Source organism: Anolis sagrei, chromosome 6 (genome assembly GCF_037176765.1).
Source record: "Anolis sagrei isolate rAnoSag1 chromosome 6, rAnoSag1.mat, whole genome shotgun sequence".
NCBI classification, from domain to species: domain Eukaryota; kingdom Metazoa; phylum Chordata; class Lepidosauria; order Squamata; family Dactyloidae; genus Anolis; species Anolis sagrei.
Window position 1 is genome coordinate 78,219,940 of NC_090026.1, and position 24,325 is coordinate 78,244,264.

Consider the following 24,325-nt stretch of genomic DNA (forward strand, 5'->3'; position numbering starts at 1 on the left):
TAATTGAAACTTAAACTTTATTCTATAATAATGATGGATGCATTGAAACTTATATGCAAAGCAATAATATCTGGTGGTGCCTAGGTCAAGCAATGGCCTACGTAGGTAGATGAATCAAGTGCTCTGTGTTGGCTGCCAATGTTTCCAAGGATACTTTTGCCAGTGAGATCATCTTTTGCTCTGAATGGCAACAATTGTCTTCTGAAGACAAAGGATGTGTAAATCAGCTGAAAGTTTAAAAAAGAAACATTATTTTAACAAAGGAGAAGCAAATCATTAACAGTACAGGATGTTGGTATAAACTGGGCAGCACAGGAGAACCAACAACATAAACTCAATGTATTGTCAAAGGCTTTCATGGCTGGAATCACTGGGTTGCTGTGAATTTTTCAGGCAATATGACCATGTTCCAGTAGCATTCTCTCCTGACATTTCACCTGCATCTATGGCAGGCATCCTCAGAGGTTTGTTCAGTTAAGGATACCTGCCATAGATGCAGGTGAAATATCAGGAGAGAATGCTACAGGAACATGGCCATATAACCCGAAAAACTCACAGCAACCCAACATAAACTCATTTTTGTGAAATTTAGCTCTGTGGTTGCAGTAAAAACAATTACACATTTGTGATTGATTGGTGTGATTATTGTAAATTAGCTGTTTTGACCATTTTGCCTAAGTGCAACTCCAATTAATAGTCTCATTTTCTCCACTCATGTCCCTTTCACACTACAGTTACAGCACTATGGTTTCTATTCAGTTGCCATGGCAAAGCCCAATGGGATCCTAGAATTTGCAGCTTAGGAACTCCAGTGCCTCACTAAAACATAAGCCCCAGAATTTGCTAGGATATCACTTGTGATTCAATAAAAGAGAATCATAGTCCTCAAACTGTGCAATGTGAAAGGACACATCCTGAATTCGAAGTGTAAGGAGAAGAACACGTGTTTCCCTTAACAGAATATATGCATCAAGTTCAGCCAAGGTTTCAAGACTGGAAAGAAAAATCCAGACTCTGGTTGTGATGACTCAGTTGTTAAAACAAGAAATATGTCTTCTTGGAAATCTACGTTTCCAGTGAAAATCAAAGCATTTGGTGAAGTCTTAGAGATAAAAATTCAATTTAGGGTCAAAACATGCTTTTTATAATATTACCCATTAAAAAACATAGTGGGGTGTTTGTGTTTTAAAAGGTCATGCTTAGCTGGCTGAAACATGGATGGGATCACTCCATACTCTGCCATGTTACTGTTGGCCAGACTTGTGGCTATTATTAGCCTTCAAACGATAGCAGTATCTTCAAATTGAGGGACAGATGTGCCACAAGGGAAGTCTGCTCCTCCAGTGAATTCTGCAGTACCTATTCAGACTACTCTTGAGACTTAACATGGTTTTATCTCTAATCTCTTGGTCCAGCAAGCAGACATTTGCACTGTGAGCAGGGTGTGAAGATAATAAGGAGCTTTACATCTGCTAGAAACTGAACCCCACCCTTGAAAATAAAGACATAAAGAAACAAGACTAGAATAAGTTTTGCATGAATTATGAGTGAGAGACTTCCAAGAGATCAGGTCATCAACTGCCTTGCTTGGTCTTGCAAATTTAGGGTGGAAGCTTGATTGAATCAAACCAACTCTCCTTCTTTTCCTTCCAATTTACTGAGTATTGTTGTCCAATGTAGAGTATATTCATTTAAATAGATTCTGCACTTCCAAATCTGCAACTGAAGCACCAGTTGCAAAAGATAGTACAGATGGTAGTGATAGCAAGTTGTGAAACATCTAGCCATGTTCACACAAAATAAGCCAAAATCCTGAAAAGCAAGTGTGCTCTTGCATGCCTTCAAACTTCAAACCAATCCTTGTTTCCATGACAAACCAAAAATTTCAAAATCCAATTGTCACAGGGACAGAAAATGAGATGAAATTTTCTGAACAGGGGCACAGCAAAAACAAATGTTACAGCGTGTTAACCCTTTTTATGCTATCCTAAACTTTTTTTAAAAAAAAACTTTTTTGGCTGGCGTTACACTTAAAAATGTACCTGTTCCAACTTACATATAAATTCAACTTAAGAAACGTACATAACCTAGCTTGTACAGCCCCTTCTACTCTGTCCTATATCCCAGGATATGATCCCAGGTTATTTGCTTTGAACTGGATTCTATGAATCTCCACTGCCAGGTCGGCAACCAGATTTCACCACACCCCTATTAAAGCAGCTCCACTGGCTGCTGATAAGTTTCTGATCCTAATTCAAGGCGCAGATTATTTATTTATTTACTTATTTATTTACAGTATTTATATTCCACCCTTCTCACCCCACAGGGGACTCAGGGCAGATTACAATGTACACATATATGGCAAACATTCATTGCCAAAGACACACAACAGATATAGACAGACAGTCAGAGGCTATTTAACTTTTCCGGCCACCAGGGAAGCTATTGCTTTCATTGTCCATCTGCGACACTGATGCAGTACTTCCGCATTCCCTGCATGCTTTGGCTGGAGTGCTTTACTGGAGTCTTTTTTATGACCTCGTAAATTAGTTAAATTAGCCTCCCCACACATAGGTGATACCTAATTTTCCTACTTGACAGATGCAACTATCTTTCGGGTTGCAAAGGTTGACAACAAACTACACAATTGGTCAGAAGCTCACTCCGACCTGGTCTGGCTTCGAACTCATGACCTTTTAGTCAGAAGTGATCTTAATGCAGCTAACACTCAAGACAGCTGCGCCACAAACTTACAAAGTTCAAAACTGTTCAGGACCTGCCCATCTTCGTGATCGCATCTCCCCCTATTAACTGGCACAGGCTCTAAGATCTGCCAGGGAGGCCCTCCTCTTGCTTCCACCTCCGTCACAAGCACTGTTGGTGGGATGAGGGAGAGGGCATTCTCGGTGATGGCTGCCCAACTTTAGAACACTCTCCCAGGGAGATTAGGCAAGCCCGCACACTGTCCTCCTTTCGTAGGGAACTGAAAGCTTTCGAGAATAACTAGTCCCTAGGCCCAGTCCCTAGGTTGCCAGATAGTTCTGCACTTCTGTTCTGCACTTCACCCACTTTCCCAGCCCTATGACACGTTGTTTGTACTATCCCTCGCCCAGCCCTTTTATAATTGATCATGTCTATTTTAGTAGTCCTAGCCATTGGTATTGTTGAACCTTGACTGATGGAACTCCAATGTAATCAGTGTCATATAGTTTTAGTTTTAGTGTGTTTTATCAGGATTTTCGTATTTTATGATGTCTTTATTTTCTGCTCCTGTCCTTCAGAAAGATGGTAAAAACCTGGCTGTGGGACCAAGCCTTTGGGGCATTGCGATAAGGCAATAATAGAAAACAATAGAAAACCCACTTCGCCAGCATTGTGTTTTGAGATGGTTTTAAACAACTGATTTTAAAGTAGATATAATTGATTTTAGTCTTTGTGTATATTAATAGTTTATTTTATGTCCCAGCAAGGAATGCTTGCTGTATATATGTTGTGCTCTGCCCTGAGGAATATAAATGTTTCAAATAAATAAATAAAATTATAATCTGGGGTGAGCAGATAACCTGGGATCAGATCCTGGGATACAGAAGGGGCCAACATAACCCAGGGACTGCCTGTACTATTCTACCTAAATGAAACTAAGAAATGTCATCAGACATTTTACTCAAACTTCTCTATATTTAGCCTGTGAGAAGCATTCCATGAATTTTGAAAAATAAAGTTTTCATCCACATAATCAACAATTCTTCACTTGTTTTCCTTTTCTCTTTGCATTATAATATTGTCTCCATCACCTTTCTCTTTCATTAGTTGACTGATATTCTCAACAATGCCAGCAATGGTCCCAGGACTAATAACCTCAGACATTAGGAGTCTGTGTGATGTCTGGTATAAAACACCCAGATGCAAAAAAGACTAGTCTCCTTCCAAACTGTCCTTATTATTGGTTGGTCTAAACTCTTTTAGCCTTGGAATTATGGTACTATACATAATCACGTGTCAGTCTAGTAATATCAGTTTTAAAAATCAACCCCCCAAAACCTGGGTCAAGACTGTACCTTAACTCTTATATAAAAAAGAACCAACTCTTTCCCTGAATAGATTTGCAAGTTAGGAGCTTCTTTTTTCTCAGGAAAACCTAAGAAGCACTGACCCCATTGTCTAGGAGGCAGTGACTAGACCAGAGGTACTCAAACTTTTTAAATAGAGGGCCAGGTCACAGTTCCTCAAACTGTTGAGGAGTTGGATTATAATTTGAAAAACATGAATGAATTCCTATGTACACTGCACATATCTTATTTGTAGTGCAATACTTAAAAACAATACAATAATTAAAATGAAGAACAATTTTAACAAATAAAATCTTATTAGTATTTCAATGGGAAGTGTGGACCTACTTTTGGCTGATGAGATAGGACTGTTGTTATTGTTGTTATGTGCTTTCATTTCAGACTTAGGTTGACCTTGAGCGAGGGCCGGGTAAATGACCTTGGGGGCCGTATCCGGCCCCTGGGCCTTAGTTTGAGGACCCCTGGATTTGAGTCACCCCCCCCGGGGGGGGGGGGGGTTTGAGAAGGGCGGGGTAAAAATACTGCAAACAAATAAATAAATAAATAAATAAATACTCTATACCAGGTATGGGCAAACCTTGGCCCTCCAGATGTTTTGGACTTCAACTCTCACAATTCCTAACAGCCTCAGGCTTGAGGCTGTTAGGAATTGTGGGAGTTGAAGTCCAAAACACCTGGCGGGCTAAAGTTTTCTCATGCTTGCTCTATATACTATTGCACAATTTCTGTCCTTTTTGTATTCTTGGATGGGAAAACTGCACTGCAAGGGGCAACCCTTGACTTATCTATGGATCATAATCAAATCCATAATTTTTGCTCCCAAACCTGCCCTCAACTTATATATGAGGCTGACTTATAAATGAAAACAGTAAGTAAACTGCAAAGACAATTATGCTGGGGAAAATGGAAGGAAAAAAGAAGAGGGGGCGACCAAGGGCAAGATGGATGGATGGCATCCTTGAAGTGACTAGCTTGACTCTGAAGGAGCTGGGGGAGGTGACGGCCGACAGGGAGCTCTGGCGTGGGCTGGTCCATGAGGTCATGAAGAGTCGGAAATGACTGAACGAATGAACAACAACAAAGTAAATTATAGACAAAAATAGATTTCTATAGCCATCTGCATCTACAAAAACACAGCTGGGAAAGGTAACATGTGCTAGCTTCTTAAGCATAGTCTCTAATTGAATTAATTATTAACTTAATTCTGGATTATGTTAATACTAGAAGTCCATTTTATGCTAATCGGATTAAAATGAATTTAATTACATTACCTCCTCTTTTTAGGAAATGTCTCAACGTAATTGATTTTAATTCTTATTATTGCTACTTCTCTCCCTGCTGCCATGAGCCAAGTGTTGAGTGTTAGGCACAAGTATGCGAGTTCCTGAATAATAAACCAAGATTCTCCAGACCTTGACCTTAATCATTTTGTGTGAATGCAATGCTAGAGATTGCTAGGTCCTGCTTTGTTCTGGAGTCGGCTCAGATTGGCCCACTCTGCTTCTCCCTGGGCATAGAGATGCTGTTAAGTGCAAGTCCAACACATGATTCACAATCAATCCGGATAAATACCTGCTTTCTTCTTTGTCTAGGAGGCAGTGATACGCAGCAATGTCTTTCTCGAGCTGTGTTTTAATGATCAGTAGAGCGTCACGATCCCTTTGCTGCTGTTCAGTCTCCGCTCGGATTTCTCCTACTTCGACTTCCAGCTTGGTAATGACAGAGCCTAAATTCTGAAGCTCTATGTCATGCCAGTGTTTGGCATCATAAAGGGAGTTCTCCAAACCTCTCTTCTGCAAAGACAGAAACATGACAGGACTCTAATTCTGGCTGTGCTTCAAGAGTGTTTTTATTGGGATTGATACACCTGTCACACATGTACTGTGGAATTAATTAGATGAGAAATTATTTTCTCTGCAAGACGACACGACACCTACCTTGTTTTCCTTCTTTTGGCAGGTGAAAACGTCTCTTTCAGCAGGCTTTTGAAGACTAATTGCTCAGGAGAAACAGATTTTCCCCTGAGCAATTTAAATTAATAGGGATTTTACATTATGTTTTATGTAGATTTGTTTTATGTAAATTTACATCATTATTGTTTTAGAAATGTTTGTGTATTTTATTGTATCTTGTATATATTGCTACGTGCTTTTGTAAGTTGCCCAAGTCCCTTCTGGGAGATGGTGGTGGGATATAAATAAAGTTTGATTATTATTATTATTTCTTCATATTTATAATTTAACCTCATTTTAAGGTAAAGGTAAAGGTTTCCCCTGACATTAAGTTTAGTTGTGTCTGATTCTTGGGAGTGGTGCTCATCTCCATTTCTAAGTCAATGAGCCACCGTTGTCCGTAGACCTCTCCAAGGTCATGTGGCCAGCACGACTGCATAGAGCACTACTGCCTTCCCACAGAAGTGGTACCAACTGATCTACTCACATTTGCATATTTTGGAACTGTTAGGTTGGCAGGAACTAGGGCAAACAGTATGGTCTCACCTCACTCCCTGGATTCGAACCGCCAACCTTTAGGTCAGCAAGTTCAGCAGTTTAGCCCATTGAGCCACCAGGGGACCTATTTATATGCTTTTAATTCTATTAATGTTTGCACTTTCAACAAACTCTATTTTTTTGCAAGCCACCTTGAGTCCTGGCACTGGGGAAAAAAGTGGGACATAAATAAATTAGATGATGATAATAGTGATAATGATGATGATGGAAGGCATTCCATGACATGCTTATAAAGAGTATTTAAATGTTGCTTTTGCCTAGAATTTTCAGTAAAAGGGTTAGATGCTTTGTGGGCAGCAATATACTATCAATATTTTAATTGTTTGAGTTCTCTATATGATCACATTAAATTTAGCTGTTGCTATAAATATCGACTATCTGATCATGAAAACACTAAATATATCTCTTTCTTCAGAGGATAGGACTAGAACCAATGGCTAGAAATGGCGGGGTAGCAGAATTTGGTTAAACACAAGGACAACTTTCTCAAAGCAACAGCTGAGAAATGGAATAGACTGCCTCAAAGGAGTAGTATGCACTCCTGTACTGGAGGTATTTAAGCCTTGCTTGGATGAGAAACTGTGAGGAATGCCACGGCTACATCCAACATTATAGGTCCTGTGTGGAAAGGAGTGGTGGACTTCCTGGCATTTGTGGAAGCCCTGACATTTGAGGACCCTTCCAATGCTATGTATTGCAGGCTTTCACAGCTTGTAACTCACCAAACTGAGTAGCCACATAGCAGGGCCCATTGATTATTTTGTTGTGCCTAAGACTTTGTAAGCAGGGTGGTCACATGTTCCATTTTACAGAGAATAATTTGTTATTTCAAAGATTTCCATTCGAAAGGCCATGAGATCACATCTGATTTAAAGATAACTGTAAGATTTCTAGAGTATAACAACTACTTTCAAAGTACGTACCATACAATTAAACAGGAAATAACACTTTGAAACCAGGAACAGAAAAGGTCTCACATTTTGTGACATAGCATTATAGCACTATCACTCTACTTTAACTTCCATGGCTGCATCCTATAAAATCCTGGAATTTGCCCTTTAGGGAGCAGGATTTAGAGTTCCCAGCTGGAGAGTTCTAGTGCCTCACCAAACTACAAACCCCAGGATACCATGCATCGGATGCAGCCATGGGAATTACAGTAGAATCATAGCACTAACATTGTGTAGCATGAAATAGCCCAAGGAAGATCCAGTGCAACATATTAACCACTGTATCACAGTGTCCATAATTAGTGTGCAAGAACATTTCCGTATAACAACTTTGTTATCAGTGTGTGCCAGTTTGCAAGCTGCCCCAAGTCCCTATGGAATATGGTGGCGGGTTATAAATAAAGTATTGTTATTATTATTATTATACTGACACAAAAGCACAATATGCCACAGCAAACAGGATCTATATGCTGGATTTCGTATCACAAAGTCACAACTTGAACACTTCCCAAGCATCTAGGATTGTCTGATGTATTTTCGAATGATGCGCGCAGATCCAAGTAAGGTGGCCTTTTGCAGTTGACAGATCGTGATTTTGACAATGTTTATTATTATTATTATTTGAAACACAACAAGATTAGTACATAGCAAACAAGATCACTATGCTGGCTATTGTATTGAATCACACATCAGACCCTTCCCAAGTGCCTAGGACTGTGTGATGTATTGGCAAATAATGCATGCAGATCCCAGTAGGTAGCCTTTTGCAGCTGACAGATTATAATTTTGTCAGCACAGATTGTGTTTAAGTGCAGGCCAAGGTCTTTAGGCATGGCACCCAGTGTGCCGATCACCACTGGGACCACCTTGACTGGCCTGTGCCAGAGTCTTTGCAATTCAATCTTTATTATTATTATTATTATTATTATTATTATTATTATTATTAGTAGTAGTAGTAGTAGTAGTAGTAGTAGTAGAAGTAGTGTCCCTTCAAGTTGTTTCTGAGCCAAAGACGACCCTAATCTTGGCAAGGCTGTGCCATTGCCTTCTTTTAGGGCTGAGAAAATGTAACTTGTCCAGCTGACCAAGTAGGTTTCACGGCCAAACTGGGATTTGAACAGTGGTCTCCAGAGTCGTAGTCCAACACTGTGCTTCAACTACTATGCCACTGTGCCTATAATTGTAATCTGGACACCATGGCTTATTAAATATATTTGAAAACTCAAGATAGAATGCAATCCACATTTGAAGTAAAATGAGTGAAACAGTGAGATTTACTTTTGAATAATTAGGCATGGAGTTATACTATTATTGTTTTAACATCAGGCCCAATGGACATACACCTGGGATGGATAGATATTATTGGACTAAATCTCTCACCATGCTTTTTCCCAGGCTACTAGCCACAGTTGCCCATCCCTGCCCGACACAGTTAGATGGTTGCCCTGGAATACAATGATTGCTTTGCACAAATAAATAGATACCCATTATCTTTCTTTACGTACCAGAGTTCTCAAGGATTCAATCTCTGCTTGCATGCTTTGTATTTTGCAAGCCGTTTCATGAAATTCTGCCCTCAGGGTTTCAGCCAGTTCCTCTTCCTGCGTTCGCACAGTTGGTACTGTTTCTGTGGATTGCTGACAACATGTGATAGTGACAAACAGATTAATAGAAGACACTTGTTCTCACTTGGCAGTCTGTTATATAAGAGTAGGCTTGAGGGAATTCGAAAGAAAATTGTTAAGGTAATCCTCAACTTTACCCACTGCTTATGTAAATGATATAGCTCCTAAAAGCAAACATTCATGATCTATCCATTTTACACATTCATATTATTTTTATACAATTTTAACTGCCATGGCCCCATTGCATGATGTCCTGAGATCTGTCATTTCACAAGGTACTTACTTAAGATAGGTTCGGTGCATTCCCAGACCTTTTAGCAAAGAATTTTCACAGAAGTACAAAACCTAGGCTTCTACAGGATGGAGACATGAGCTTAAAAGCGGTATGAAACTAATATAAGAATGTAGTACAGGTAGACCCTTTTTGTTACATTATAGACCTACTGAAATCTGTAGGACTTGTTTTGAGTAACTTCTCCTGCAGATTTTAATAAGACAAAAGTTGCAGTCCTGTGGTGCCTATGGACAACAACTGAGGGCTCTTCCACACAGCCATATAACCCAGAATAGCAAGGCAGAAAATCCCTGCTTTGAACTGGGTCATGTGAGTCCACACTGCCATATATTCCAGTTCAAAGCAGGGCCTCAGGTCCCTTCTACACTGCCATATAAAATCCAGATTATCTGCTTCGAACTGGATTATATGGCAAGGTAAAAGTAAAGGTTTTCCCCTGACATGAAATCGAGTCGTGTCCAACTCTGGGGGTTGGTGCTCATCTCCATTTCCAAGCCGAAGAGCCGCCGTTGTCCGTAGACACCTCCAAGGTCATGTGGCCGGCATATGATCAGCATGTGGCCGACTCATATAATCCAGTTCAAAGCAGATAATCTGAATTATCAGCTTTGATAATCTGGATTATATGGCAGTGTAGAAGGGGCCTTAGTGGCTTTCCCCCACCTTGCCATAAATCAGATGTTGGAAAGGAGATGTCTGGGGAGGACAAGGAAGGATAGGACATTGATCTGCTGCATCCACAGCCTTCTCAGCTTCAAGCCCTGCCACTATTGCTTTCTGTGGAAGTTTGTTCCAAATTTTTAAAAAATCCCAAGGAAGTAGGAAAAAAGCTGACTAACATCTTCCCAGATACCAAAGGTCCTCCAGAATTGGAGCCTTCTTACAACAGATCTGCTGCCTAAAGCCTGGTTAACTTTTTCAGGGTTCAAACCAGTAAAGGAGCTTTTATAGTTTCCTCAGAGATTGATGCCCTTAAAGTATGAAATCAACCAATATCTTCTCTTTCTCCTGCCCTTTGTTTTGCTTGCCCTCTTTGACTCCCTTTTGATCAATACTCCAGAGAATTTGAAAGTGTGTGTGCTATTTTGTAATCTCATACTTTTGGGTTTGAGAGTGCCTAGAAGAATGTGAAATTCAACTGTTTGCTACTGGAATCTAGTGCTCAACGAAAGATTGCCTCAGGCACTGCCAGGCCATCAAATGCTAATCAAGGTGGTCAGTTGAAACATTCACACCTAGCTTCAACAGACAAGAGTCCTTTCTCCCACTCTGGTCATTCCACAGATATATAAACCCTTTTTCCTAGTTTCCACAGACCTCACTACCTCTGAGGATGCTTGCCATAGATGCAGGCGAAACATCAGGAGAGAATGCCTCTAGAACATGGCCATATAGCCCAAAAAAACCCCTACAACAACCCAATGATTCCGGCCATGAAAGCCCTTGACAATACATAATCTGGATCGCTTCAACATCTTCATTCCTGTCTCCTTTGTCTTCTTAAAAAAAATTACCTCTTTGAACTAAACCCTCAGGATGAGGAATTCTGAGTATTATAGTCCAGAAACTAACATTTATAAACACTCACAATAAAGAGTTCTGGAAATTTCAAAACATTGCCATTTTGTGACCTTGTAATTTGTTAAGATAAGCATTGTTCTAATATGAATTTTGGAACTGAAAGTTTCAGTTATTCTTAGCTTATTTCAAGCTTACCTTAGTGTGGAGCAAGACAGTCGTCTCAGCACGGTTCCGTTCAATATCCTGTTCCCAGTGAATCCGGATTTTCTCCAGGATGTCATCCAGGCTTATTCCAACGGGAGCCTCTAATTCTTCCAGCGGTGAGACAGCTAGTTGCTTGTAAAGCATCTTGACATCCTGAAAATGACTCATATCAGAAAAAGTGTGACATCCTATGAAATTAGATCCAAGTAGATGCTGTGCTTTGATACACCTGTGTTGACATCATTTGGACATTATCTTTGCATTGACTGAGTTCTTTCCTTCTTGCAGTTTGTACAAATACTTTAATATAAAGGTAACACATTCTCATTCTGACTGTAAGTGGAGAAGTTACTTTTTACAAATAGTTACCGTATTTTTTAGGCAGGGAGGTATAATTATGTAATTCCCTGACGCAGGAAAGTGGAAACAGCTTTCAGTATCATTCATAGGGTATGATAGGGATACTGGGAGTTGCAGTCCAAAAACCTCTGCAGATTTGTATTGCTTCTACTATTGCTTTAGTCTAGGCCCCCTTCCACACAACTAAATAAAATCCCACATTTTCTGTTTTGAACTGGAATATATGGTAATGTGGACTCAGATATCCCATTTCAAAGCAGATATTGTGGGTTTTTCTGCCTTGATATTCTGGGTTATATGATTGTGTGGAGGGGCCCTAAGACTTCTGTTATGGATTACAAAACCACTAAGGCCCTTCCACACAGGCCTCTATCTCAGAATATCAAGACAGAAAATCCCACATAATCTGAGTGTGGACTCAGATAGCCCAGTTCAAAAACAGATATTGTGGGATTTTCTGCCTTGATATTCTGGGATATAGGGCTGTGTGGAAAGGCCCTCAGAAACCCTACTATTCTCATATAGTGGGGAGAACAATTTAATTTTTCATTCTTGCATGTACAAATGAAATCACTCTCCTGTGTTCAAATAGATGAGTCAGTACTCTGCATAAATATATACTTTCTAGTTATATGTTCTTTCTCAGCCATAGGTTCATTTACCTCTTCATGGTTCTTTGACATTAAAGATAATTCTTCTTTTGTACTTTCGATCTGGCTCTCTAGGTCCACTTTGGTTAAGTTAGCATCATCAATCACTTTATAGAGAGAGTTAATTTCATCTTCTACTGCCTTTCGGAATGGCTGTTCATTTTCATATCTGTGAAGGAAGTGGGAAATATGTCCGATATAACACAGAACTTAACTCTTCTTGCAGATACATTTTCCACCTACAGGCTATAGCTTTGTCCTATCCATATGTGTCCAATGAATCAGTCTACTTCTTTTGTACCAGACCAGCCCATTTTCTAATAGATTTTCAACATAAACCTTTTTCACGATTCTCTATCAAGGCCAGTAGATAGAGGTACAAAATCATCTCAGGAGGCGGATTTGGCGATCTCGCTCATGGAGCGAGAGTTGCCAGATGTTCAAGCTGGGTTTAGAAAAGGCAGAGGAACGAGAGACCAGATTGCCAATATCCGCTGGATAATGGAGAAAGGCAGGGAGTTTCAGAAAAACATCTATTTCTGCTTCATTGACTATTCTAAAGCCTTTGACTGTGCGGATCATAATAAACTGTGGCAAGTTCTTAGTGGGATGGGCATCCCAAGCCACCTTGTCTCTCTCCTGAGGAATCTGTACAAGGACCAAGTAGCAACAGTAAGAACTGACCACGGAACAACAGACTGGTTCAAGATTGGGAAAGGCGTACGGCAAGGCTGCATCCTCTCACCCAACCTCTTTAACTTGTATGCAGAACACATCATGCGATGTGCGGGGCTGGATGAATGCAAAGCTGGGGTGAAAATTGCTGGCAGGAAACATTAACAACCTCAGATATGCAGATGACACCACTCTGATGGCCGAAAGCGAGGAGGAGCTGAGGAGCCTTCTAATCAAGGTGAAAGAAGAAAGCGCAAAAGCCGGGTTGCAGCTAAACGTCAAAAAAACCAAGATTATGGCAACAAGAATGATTGACAACTGGAAAATAGAGGGAGAAACCGTGGAGGCCGTGACAGACTTTGTATTTCTAGGTGCAAAGATTACTGCAGATGCAGACTGTGGCCAGGAAATCAGAAGACGCTTACTTCTTGGGAGGAGAGCAATGTCCAGTCTCGATAAAATAGTGAAGAGTAGAGACATCAGACTGGCAACAAAGATCCGCCTAGTCAAAGCCATGGTATTCCCTGTAGTAACCTACGGATGTGAGAGCTGGACCTTAGGGAAGGCTGAGCGAAGGAAGATCGATGCTTTTGAGCTGTGGTGCTGGAGGAAAGTTCTGAGAGTGCCTTGGACTGCGAGAAGATCCAACCAGTCCATCCTCCAGGAAATAAATCCCGACTGCTCACTGGAGGGAAAGATACTAGAGACAAAGTTGAAGTACTTTGGCCACATCATGAGGAGACAGGAAAGCCTAGAGAAGACAATGATGCTGGGGAAAGTGGAAGGCAAAAGGAAGAGGGGCCGACCAAGGGCAAGATGGATGGATGGCATCCTTGAAGTGACCGGACTGACCTTGAGGGAGCTGGGGGTGGTAACGGCCGACAGGGAGCTCTGGCGTGGGCTGGTCCATGAGGTCACGAAGAGTCGGAGACGACTGAACGAATGAACAACAACAACAGGCGGATTTGGAGTATCATTAAAAGGTAGCAAATGATAATTTATTACTGTATTTTTATTGCCAAGGAGAATCTCTGGTAGGACTTAGTTCATGTGCTCTCTCAAAATTCAGACCTAGGCTGGCTTTGAATATTGTGCATTTCATGTATGTGAGATAGGGCACCATTATTGTTCTGTCTCAGGAAGCAAATATCTTGGGCTGGGTCTATCTTTAGTATCACTATAGAAAAAGAAAAATATTTTTGGAGAGTTATCTGACTTTTTTAATTTTTGTAAAATAAAGGAATATATTTATAATACAGCAGACATATAATATTCAAGACACTTAATCTTTCCCCCCATTAATCCTGTTATATCTACTACAAATTTCACACACACACATTCTATGATATTCTATCATTCACCCCCATGCTCTCCACCGCCTGAGCCACTTCTTTTTATATCCTCTATCCAAAATTTCATTTCCTCTTGTGAAGGTAATTTTCCATCCTTCATTTTTAATCCTCTTTCAATGAATTTTCCCCAGACTTGCCAATTTCCATAATTCCTTACACAACTCTTCAATTTGTATTGTATATTCATTTCCCTTTTCCTGTTCCTTGCTATGAGCAGTCTTGCTACTGTTAATAGGTTAGGTATTGCATCTTTTTCTTCTTTTTTCAATGGTTTATTATTATATAATGATAACAAAGCAATATTAGGACTTCTATTTTTATATTCATAATATCTTCTATCTCTCTAAATACTTTCCCTCAAAATTTACTTACATATTTACATTTCCACCACACACACACTCACACACATATATATGTTTCCACTTCTTGGCATCCTCTCCAAAAGTTTTGGGTAATTTTTGTTTATATTAGTTATTTTTACTGGTGTTAAATACCATTTCCATATCAATTTATGACAGTTTTCTTTAACATGTATTGATAAGTTTTTAAAATGTCTTTGTTCCCACAATTGTGTCCACTCCATAAGTTACCTGTCTTTAATGTCTTCAGCATAGGCTTGAATATTCTCTGTTTGTAACATTAGCCGAGCATTTTCCAGGACTTCATCCCCCACCTATAAGAGGCCAGTCAAATAAAAAGAGCACACACAATTTAGAATTGGATTCTTACATGGACCAAATGGTGGATTTGAATATTTGTACTCAATACGTATGACTAATAATGCTTAGCCATATGTATTTTTGTGTATTTCAGAATTATGTATTTGATGTCGGGCTTAGATCAGTGGGCAAGAGCTGGGTAGACTCTGGTTGCAAGTTCCCACTCAGCTATGAAACATACTGGATAACTTTGGGGAGGGAGTCAATTTAATCAGATTCTTTTGGGCCCTTCCACACAGCCAAATAACCCAGAATACCAAGGCAGAATAACCCACAATATCTGCTTTGAATTGTGTTATCTGAGTCCACACTGCCATATATCCCGATTCAAAGCAGAGAATGTGGGATTTTATTTAGCTGTGTGGAAGGAGCCTTTGTCTTTCTCAGCTTGAACTACCTCACAAAGCTGATATGAAGGAAAAATATGAAGGAAAAGATCTGTATTTGTTGCCTTAAACTTAAGTGGAGAAAGGTGGGATACAAATGTGAGTAACAAAGCTAAACAAACAGGCCAATTATTGTATGGATTTTTTTTGGCAGAGTGAGGGAAACTATCATTGTAACTTCATGAGATGCTGTTGCATTAATATGACTTGTGATCGTACACAGCCATCAAAAGAAAGATGCTAAAACACTCTCTTTAATAGGTTTTTCTGGCTGATGTGTACCAGTCTTTGAATATTATTTGGATGGATTGGTATAGGAAGAAAAGGGATAATTCTTTTTCCCTTTTTGTTATACTAGAATACAGAATGAAGTTGATTTATAGAAGGTTAGGAAAAGTGCTTCACACTGCTTCTCTCATTTGCAGATTTGACAATCACAAAATGCAGTGATGCATCAAACGAGATCACAGACATTTGTGGATGAGAGGTCCCATCATCACCTACTAATCATACTAAATGGAATCCCATTAAATTGACTCCCTCTTCATTTGGACCATGAGATTGGCCTTTCCTCTTCCAATTTGCAGTTCTGTTAATAACTCCAGATGCAGATGCGTTCTGGATAGTTATCTCATTTGCACTCTGTCATTGATAGTGGTAGTGATGATGACTTTTGAAGTCGGAATGCTATATCTAATCAGCATGAAATCAGCACCAATACTTCTAATAAGCAATTATCTCCCCTGTTTCAATAGAAAATAAAGTAACAATAGAAAACAAACCACCCTGAGTCCCTCCAGGGAGAGGGGGCGGGGTATAAATATTATTGTTGTTGTTGTTATTTGAAACACAACAAGATGAGTCCACTACAGACACTCTGCTGGCTGTTGTATTGGATCACACTTCCCAAGTATCTAAGACTGTGTGATGTATCAGCGAATAATGCGTGCAGATCTCAGTAAGGTGGCCATCTGCAGCTGGCAGATGGTAATATTGTCAGCGCCGATTGTGTTTAAGTGCAGGCCAAGATCTTTAGGCACTGCATCCAGTGTGCCAATTACCACTGGTACCACTTTGACTGGCTTGTGCCAGAGTCTTTGCAGTTCGATCTTTAAATCCTCATATTGTGTCAGCTTTTCCAGTTGTTTCTCTTCAATCCTGCTATCACCTGGGATTGCAACATCGACAATCCATACTTTGTTTCGGAAGTCCCAGAATAGCTTGATGTGTTCATTCTCTGTAATTTTTTCCTGCTTGTAATCCCACCAGTTCTTTGTCGCAGGCAGATGGCATTTGTGGCACAAGTTCCAATGGATCATCTGAGCAATGGTGTTATGCCTCTGCTTGTAGTCTTTCTGCGCAATCTTCTTGCAGTAGCTGAGAATATGATCTATTGTTTCATCTGCTCCCTTGCAGAGTCTACATTTGGGATCTGTCATTGACTTTTCAATTTTGGTTTTGATGGCATTGGTTCTAATGGCTTCTAATTATTATTATTATTATTATTATTATTATTATTATTATTATTACACAGGTGGGAAAGCTTAAATGTACATGCCTTCAATTTGCCTGTTGATTTATGGAGAGCACATTAATTTTATATGTATTTTTTAGGAGCAAGAAACATTCAGAGGTGGTTTGCCATTGCTTTCTTCTGAAATATTGCCTACATCACCTGGCATTTATGTGGTGGTCCTCCTCCCATGTATTAACCAGGCCTAACCCTGTATAGCTTTCATGATCAGACAGGATCTGGTGCTGGGAAAAATTAATCACTTAAAACTTGAATTACAGCAGCGATGTCCCAAACTGTACTCGGTGCAAGCTTCACAAGGGACAGTGTGAAAAGTTTTTAAAAACAAATGTTTAAAAATTCAATTTGCCTTGCTGCACTGAGATTCTAAATTAGTCTCATAACTAATTGAGAACCACAGGCTCTGCTGTTGCTGTTGTAGTTATAGTTTCAAAGAGCATTTAGAAATGGAAAGCTAATTCCTTTTAACAGAGCCAATCTGATTTCAGACAGGGTTAAAAAAAGGAAGAAGCCATTTGAACTCAGTCTAACTTCCCCTTTCTTTTTTTCTTGCTCTACCCTTACAGATACCAAGAAAGGTTTCATTTTGCAGGCTATCTGTAGGACGGGGCAAGGCTGAAGAAGAGACATCCTTCTGGTTGGGTTCCACTATGTTTTGACTAAATAGACTTCTTACTGTGACGTGACTTCTGAAACATGTCACATTTTACCTCCTGCTCTCTTCATTTCCTGATTAGGCCACTGAATATTGGGGAGATAAGAAAATAGAAAGCTTGCCAATCTTCTGTTTGAAGCATATGCTGCTGATGGAGTATGCTGATGCAGTGATTACAAGTCAGCGTTGTGCAATCTTATACATTTGCATCCTCATTTGAGCACATTCTTATTTACTGTAAGCTGAGGAGTGCAAAATTAGAGAATGATTTATTTGTTTGTTTATAGAAATGTAGAGGCTTCTCTGCAAGAACAAGCTGGGCAGGGTACCATTCTGATCGTGATTTAAAGGCCTAGATGATGGTTGTGTTTGTACAGTTATTCTGTATACATAGTGGCACTGGAGGAACAGTACCTTTAGGAAATGGATAGTGTGGTGAAGTGCATAAATGTGCAGTTCTCCAAATGTTTTTGGATTACAATTTAAAGCCACCGCTATTATTGGTTATACTGGCAAAGGTTGATGGAAGGTCTGATAACAACGGGGACATGTTTATTTATGGATTATCTCCGTTTATTAAAAATCAACTATTAGTAACTTAGGTTCATTAAGATATAAAGGTAAAGGTTTCCCCTTGACATCAAGTCTAGTCATGTCTGACTCTGTGGGCTGGTGCTCATATCCATTTCTAAGCCAAAGAGTCGGCGTTGTCCGTAGACACCTCTAAGGTCATGTGGCCAGCATGACTGCATGGAGTGCTGTTACCTTCCTGCCTGAGTAGTACCTACTGATCTACTCACATTTGCATGTTTTCAAACTGTTAGGTTGCAGAAGCTGGGCCTAACATGGGAGCTCATCTCACTTTTTGGATTCCAACCACCAACCTTTTGGTCAGCAAGTTCAGCAGCTCAGTGGTTTAACCTGCTGCGCCATCGGAGGCTAAACAAATCACAAGCTTGTTGAAAGCATATCTTTACCCAATAAAGTAGCACCTTGCCATGCCTTGAGTAGGGCAGATATGTTGACTGGGATTTGCCTCCTTTTTATTTCTGACAGATTGGGCCAGATTTAGCAATGGGATAGCTGAAATCAGATAATTTGTTAATAAAATTAGACTGCTTCATGGCATTTATTTTTAACTGTAGTGATTAAGTTTCAATTTCGATGTTAACTCGGCATGGGAGTTGATAACTAAATAATAAATAGTGCTAAACAGTCAAGAAAGTAGAGCTAAGTTGTTAAAAAAATAATAGATAGTGTTAACTAGCCAATGAAATTTACATGCTGGATATTTACCCAAAGTCTACTCATCTTGATTTTTTGCAAAAGTACTTATTGCTATTTTGCAAAAGTACTCCTTGTGTTGGGGAAATTTACTCAGAAATTTATGGAATGTTATGCATTGTGCAATATGGATACACTCTTAAATGATAATTAACAGACTTAATCGTTGTATTTCCTCTCTTCTAAGCCAACTTAAATAAGTTCACTATCTATTAACTTTTAATCTTTTCAAAAACCCTTTTGAACAAGAGTGAAAAGGAGTAATTTCATTATGAGTCTACACAGATTATGTGTGGAGGTCCCCCCCCCCCCCCAATCTGGAAGTCTCATGTGGGCCTAAAATGGCTTTGATGACAAAGAATGGGTTTCCTGGTCATTTCCAGTTAAATTTATGGTGGAGGAAGACCTTTCCACAGGGAAATATTAACACTAAAGAAACCAATTCTGCTTACTAGTGAACTTGTTGCAGTTATAGCAACATATATAATTTTATCTGGTGGTGTTTGTCTGGTTCGAAGGAGTCTGAATTCTCCACCTATCATTTCACTACTGACTGGTGTAAGTACTTCAAAAAACACGGAAGGCTTCATTCAGAGAACAGAAACACTATAAATTTGTCCACCAATCAAATGCTATTCACTTGTTAAAAACATGGAAACCAAGCCACATGATAAATATGAAGACTCCGGATATTATTAAGATTATAATTTCCATCAACCATAGCCATTATAGCAAATGCTCAGAAATGATGAGACTTCTGATCCGCCTACACATATTTCTCATTCCTGACATGCAGGAAGAGGCTAAAGCAGATTTGACCCAGAGAATAATCTTAATAATGATAGTGATTCAACCTGACTTCAGTATGAGCAGGCCTAGTAATTACTTTGGTATTCAACAAGTTTCAGGGCATATATAGGGTTTATGGTTTTTCGATCCTTGAGGTATCTCTGATACACACAGAGTTCTCATTATCTTCTGTTGAGTTCCTCCCAAATCTTGTATAACTATGACTTAGCTCAAGGATGGGAATGTTTGGTCCTCTAGATATTTCAGCTTTCATCACTCAAAAGTCGTGGCCCGTTGGCTATTGGTAAAAGACTGTTGGAGCTTAATAAACATCAGAAGAGTGAAACTTTCCCCACTGCCTTTGTCCATCCACCAAGGTATTCAAAGAAAATTGTATAAAGCATAGTCATATCCATACATATATGAGATAACTCCGATTGATCTCAGCAGGATATGCTACTGAGTAGACATGTATAATATTGTACAATAGGGCATGCATCTATGATTGCATCTCCAAAGAGCCACATGAACTGTATATATGTCACTGAAAAGTAACCAAAGAAGCAGTAATGCAGCAATGTCTGAGCCAATACTGGCACACTGACATCTTATTCTAGCATCTAGTGTGCCTTCCTTGGGTTTCATAAAACAGGCTCATGTGTATGTCTTGTTGGGTTTCACTTTTGTTTTCTTGCCTCCTCTTGCTTCATTTTCCTAAGATTATTAATACATTGATTTTATAAAATGAATAAAATGTTCATGATTTATGGACAAAAGCCATGCTTTTGTTATTAGAAATACAATCTGAATATACACATTCACCTTATCTTCAAAAGGCACTTGGAAAAAAATGCCACTGCCCATTTTTTTAAAATGTAAGTCTGGCTTTTGGAAAATTTGATGAAAGAAATACAACATGAATCTCGCTTTCTTCATTACCATCAGTATCTGGCTGGTAATGAGATGATACCAGGGTAGATAAACTCACACCATTTTGTTAGGAATTCTCTTAATAATTTTGCTGCTGCTCAAAACACCTGCTATGAGGGAAAATAGCTGATAATAATCAGCACAAATGGGGGAACATTTCATTATCCCCTCCTCCTCACCCTATATTAATCTCCTCAGGCATTTCTCATACATAATGGGGATCTACCACAGCGAACTGTTTTAAATGATAATGCTAATGATCATGAAAATTCAAGTTTAAAATGTGCTGAGCAAGGTGGCAGTACATTACCATGAAGCTGCATTTAATTATAACCCTTTGGCATCTCTTTTGTTTCAGCTAACAATTCATTCACATCTGTCTTTGTTTTCAAAAGGTCTCATACTCACTTGGTGGCTGATGGTCTCCCAGTTCTCTCTCAGGGCTGCCCAGTGAGTGGCTCGAGAAGATTTCTTGGTCAGGAAAACTCGGATTCGGTCCTCAAGTTCCTGGTTGACCTGCTCTAAAGTTCTCACCTTTTCGATGTAGTCCACTAAGCTCTCATTTAGATTCTCATAGGACAGGCCTCGTCCCCTTTCCAGCCCTTGGGGTAACGGTATAGTTGAACAAGAACTACGGAGGCCTTGTAAAAAGACACTGCTGATACCCAGAGCTCTGCGAGACACTCGGGTACCCAGACTGCTCACACCTCCTGTAGGTACAACACCCACATAAACACCTGATGGCCTGGTGAGACTTCCTCCTCCACCACCACTAACCCTATGGCTGGTGGCCCAGGAGCTGTCTGCTGTGGAAGTAGAAGGGTGTTGCCCCAAAAAGGAAGCTCTGCGCCTTGGTAAAGGCATGTTGGACTGCAGAATGCCTAACTAAATGAGTTGCCTCTGCTGCTGGCCGCATCCGTGGAGATCTGCAGAGCCAAGCAGGATTTGGGAAATGGGGCCATTATCTGTGCTCTGTCCCAAGAGCTTCTGGGACATTTCTCATTGTCTTTGGCTGCCTATCCCAGGCATGTTTGTTGGAACGATTGTTTGAGCCTTTTACTTTGTCAGCAATCTATTTCATGAGAAATCTGTCTGCTGCAAGAGCAGCACACAGAAAAGACAATGCAGTTCAGAGCCATAATAAAGGGAAAGAAAGCGTTCTTTACATATTTAAAACACTGGCATTCTCTCGGCTTCCACATGTACGAGCAAGAATCCGACTGAGATGCTCAGTATCAAGAAGAACTCTGTTTCAATGAGTAAAACTGTTTGTGCATTTCATGTAAATGCATGCCCACTTCTTCTGACTCAGAAACATACACTTCTAAACAGAAGAGTCAGACCAGAAACAATCTGGATTATGGGCAGTGCAGAAATTGATTATGCACCTCTTTCCAAGCCTTTATAGACATTACATTTTTGAGCAATGGATCTGCTCAGGGAGCACATTCACCACAACTCATTTCTCATTCCAGGTTTAAGAACAGGAGTCAGTGCATTTGCAGAAGATACCGTGCCATAGTATGAACTGAATGGTACGGTAGTGATAAAAAACCACCTCCCCATCACCTCTCCAGAATAGTTTCAAAGAGCTTGAGATTTTTTAAAAGGGGGAGATGATAGTGAGAAATACATTTGAAAACATACAGAAAAATGTATGACTGTTAGTTAAAACATACAATTCTCAATTCAACCTGAGAAGTCAGCCATAGCAAAGCACCTGATGAACCAACCTGGACACAGCATATTATCTGAGAACACAGAAATGCTGGACCATTCTAACAGCTACCATGTCAGACTACACAGAAAAGTCATTTATGTCCACAAGCATGTGGACAATTTCAACAGAAAGGAGGAGACCATGAAAATGAACAAAATCCGGCCACCAGTATTCAAAAAGCTCTAAAATTAGGACAGTAAATAAAGAGCATGACACAAAAAGCAGGGGAATTCCAGACATGAATAAATCAGGGACAGCTAACACATCCCAACAAAGGATTTCCCCAAGACTGCAACCATCCAGGCTTTGAAGCTGCAAGGCCATTAAATGCTAATCAAGGTGGCCATTTGCAACATTCACACTTGCCTCAAGTAGACAAGAGTTCTTTCTTTCACCCTGGACATTCCACAGATATATAAACCTCACTTGCCTAGTTTCCAACACACCCCTCAACTTCTGAGGATGCCTGCCATAGATGTGGGCGAAACATCAGGAGAGAATGCTTTTGGTACATGGCCATACATCCCGGAAAACTCACAGCAACCCAATTATACAAGACTGATACTTCATCTAAAGATTGCTGGGAGAGCCAGGACTCGTGCTTAAACCTGAACTAGATTTATTGATTTGTATATCTATTATTTATCTTATGAAGATCAGCGGAAATAGACTTCAACCCTGCAAAAGAAAAATCTGTTTTGTTGGCCTCAGAGTTGGCTCAACATAGTTTTGTAACAGGTGGGAACATGTGGCCTTCCAGATGTTACTCGACTCCACCTCCCATTCTTCCTTATCATTGGGTAGATTGACTGGGACTGTGGAGGTGCAGTTATGTTTAGGATGTTTATTTACCCCAATATTTTGACTAATTGGGGACTGCACAAACTTCAGTGAAATGAGGCAAGCTGACTGGAACTAGTGAGGTTGAGAAATAAAACAGAACGATCTCAAATGACTGAAAACAAATCAAGTGTTAAAGAAAGGCTTATTAGTAAGCTGGCGGATGAGAAGAGAAGGTGGTATTTTGATCAGTATAATTACGGTGAAATTTCCATGGATTGTTAACATTTTCCAAGAGAGGCTGTTTCACTGTTGTGGTTAAGTGCTCTAACACTTTCATGGGAAATGCTACTGCCATGTAGGTCCCAGCAGGCAAGAAAGAACAAAGGAAGGCAGGAAACTCCTCATCTGTTCTCTTATGCTCTGAGAATTCTGTCACACACATCAAATGTGAGGTATTGTTTTTATTTTTTTTATTTTGCCAGGAATCAATGTAAGAAATATTCAAAGTGCTACCAGAGCCTCAAGACAAAGTAATACACAGAGCATGTGTACTGAAATGAGTGGTAGTAGTTGGTCTTGGCACTTGAGTTCAACTCTGAACTCAATGTGCAAGTTACTATATTTCAGTAACACTTTCCCCTCTGACACTGGGATAATACTGTTCTCTCCCACAGAGTAGTTGAAAGGCTAAAACATAAAAAACATGAATGATTTTTCTGCAAATATAAAGCATAAGATATTGATCTCACTTTATCAACTCCTAGCCCATGTTACCATCACAAACAATTCATTCTATTTAAAAGAAAGCTAGGAACTTGTAGTGTTTAGGGCTGTCCCCAGTCAAGACCACCAGCTGCAGATAAGAAATGGGCAAATCAGAACTTGAAAATATTTGAAAGGACAAGCACAGCATTTTCATCAGACCCTGTTATTGCATTCCCACATTCCTCCATGCATTCTTAGTGCCTGGTGGTCCTTTTGCACATATGGCATAGTGTGGATTCTTGCCCGGCATGCCGGCCAATCCCTTAATGCTCAGATAATGCTCCATCAGCGATATTGTAGTTGCAGCACATTGTGTTAGGAGAACAGGGATAACTTTCTTTTTTCCATGGCTCAGCCCAAAAGAATGCTAGACTATATCTGAGTATAGATCAGTTGAGGCTCCTGTGTTTGTTCAGTCTTGTGAAATAGGCTGACAAAAGGGGGGAAAGAGACAGACAAAATGTTTTTTTTTTCTAAATAAGTGTACTTGCTTCCATACAAGCCAAGTATCAATTATAGACATTCAGTAAAAAAACTGGCTCAGTAGG

The 24,325-nt window shown here is 39.8% G+C and overlaps 1 protein-coding gene across 1 annotated transcript; it reads right to left on the minus strand.

Annotated features, from left to right (window-relative positions):
• On the minus strand, positions 1-24,250 carry BFSP2 (beaded filament structural protein 2). The gene is given in 8 exon segments (XM_060781806.2): positions 1-227; positions 5,643-5,863; positions 9,036-9,167; positions 11,167-11,328; positions 12,198-12,354; positions 14,803-14,885; positions 20,918-21,393; positions 21,396-24,250. Coding segments are annotated over 8 exon segments (1,311 nt in total). The 5' UTR covers positions 21,472-24,250; the 3' UTR covers positions 1-223.
• Between the last annotated feature and the right edge of the window lie 75 nt (positions 24,251-24,325).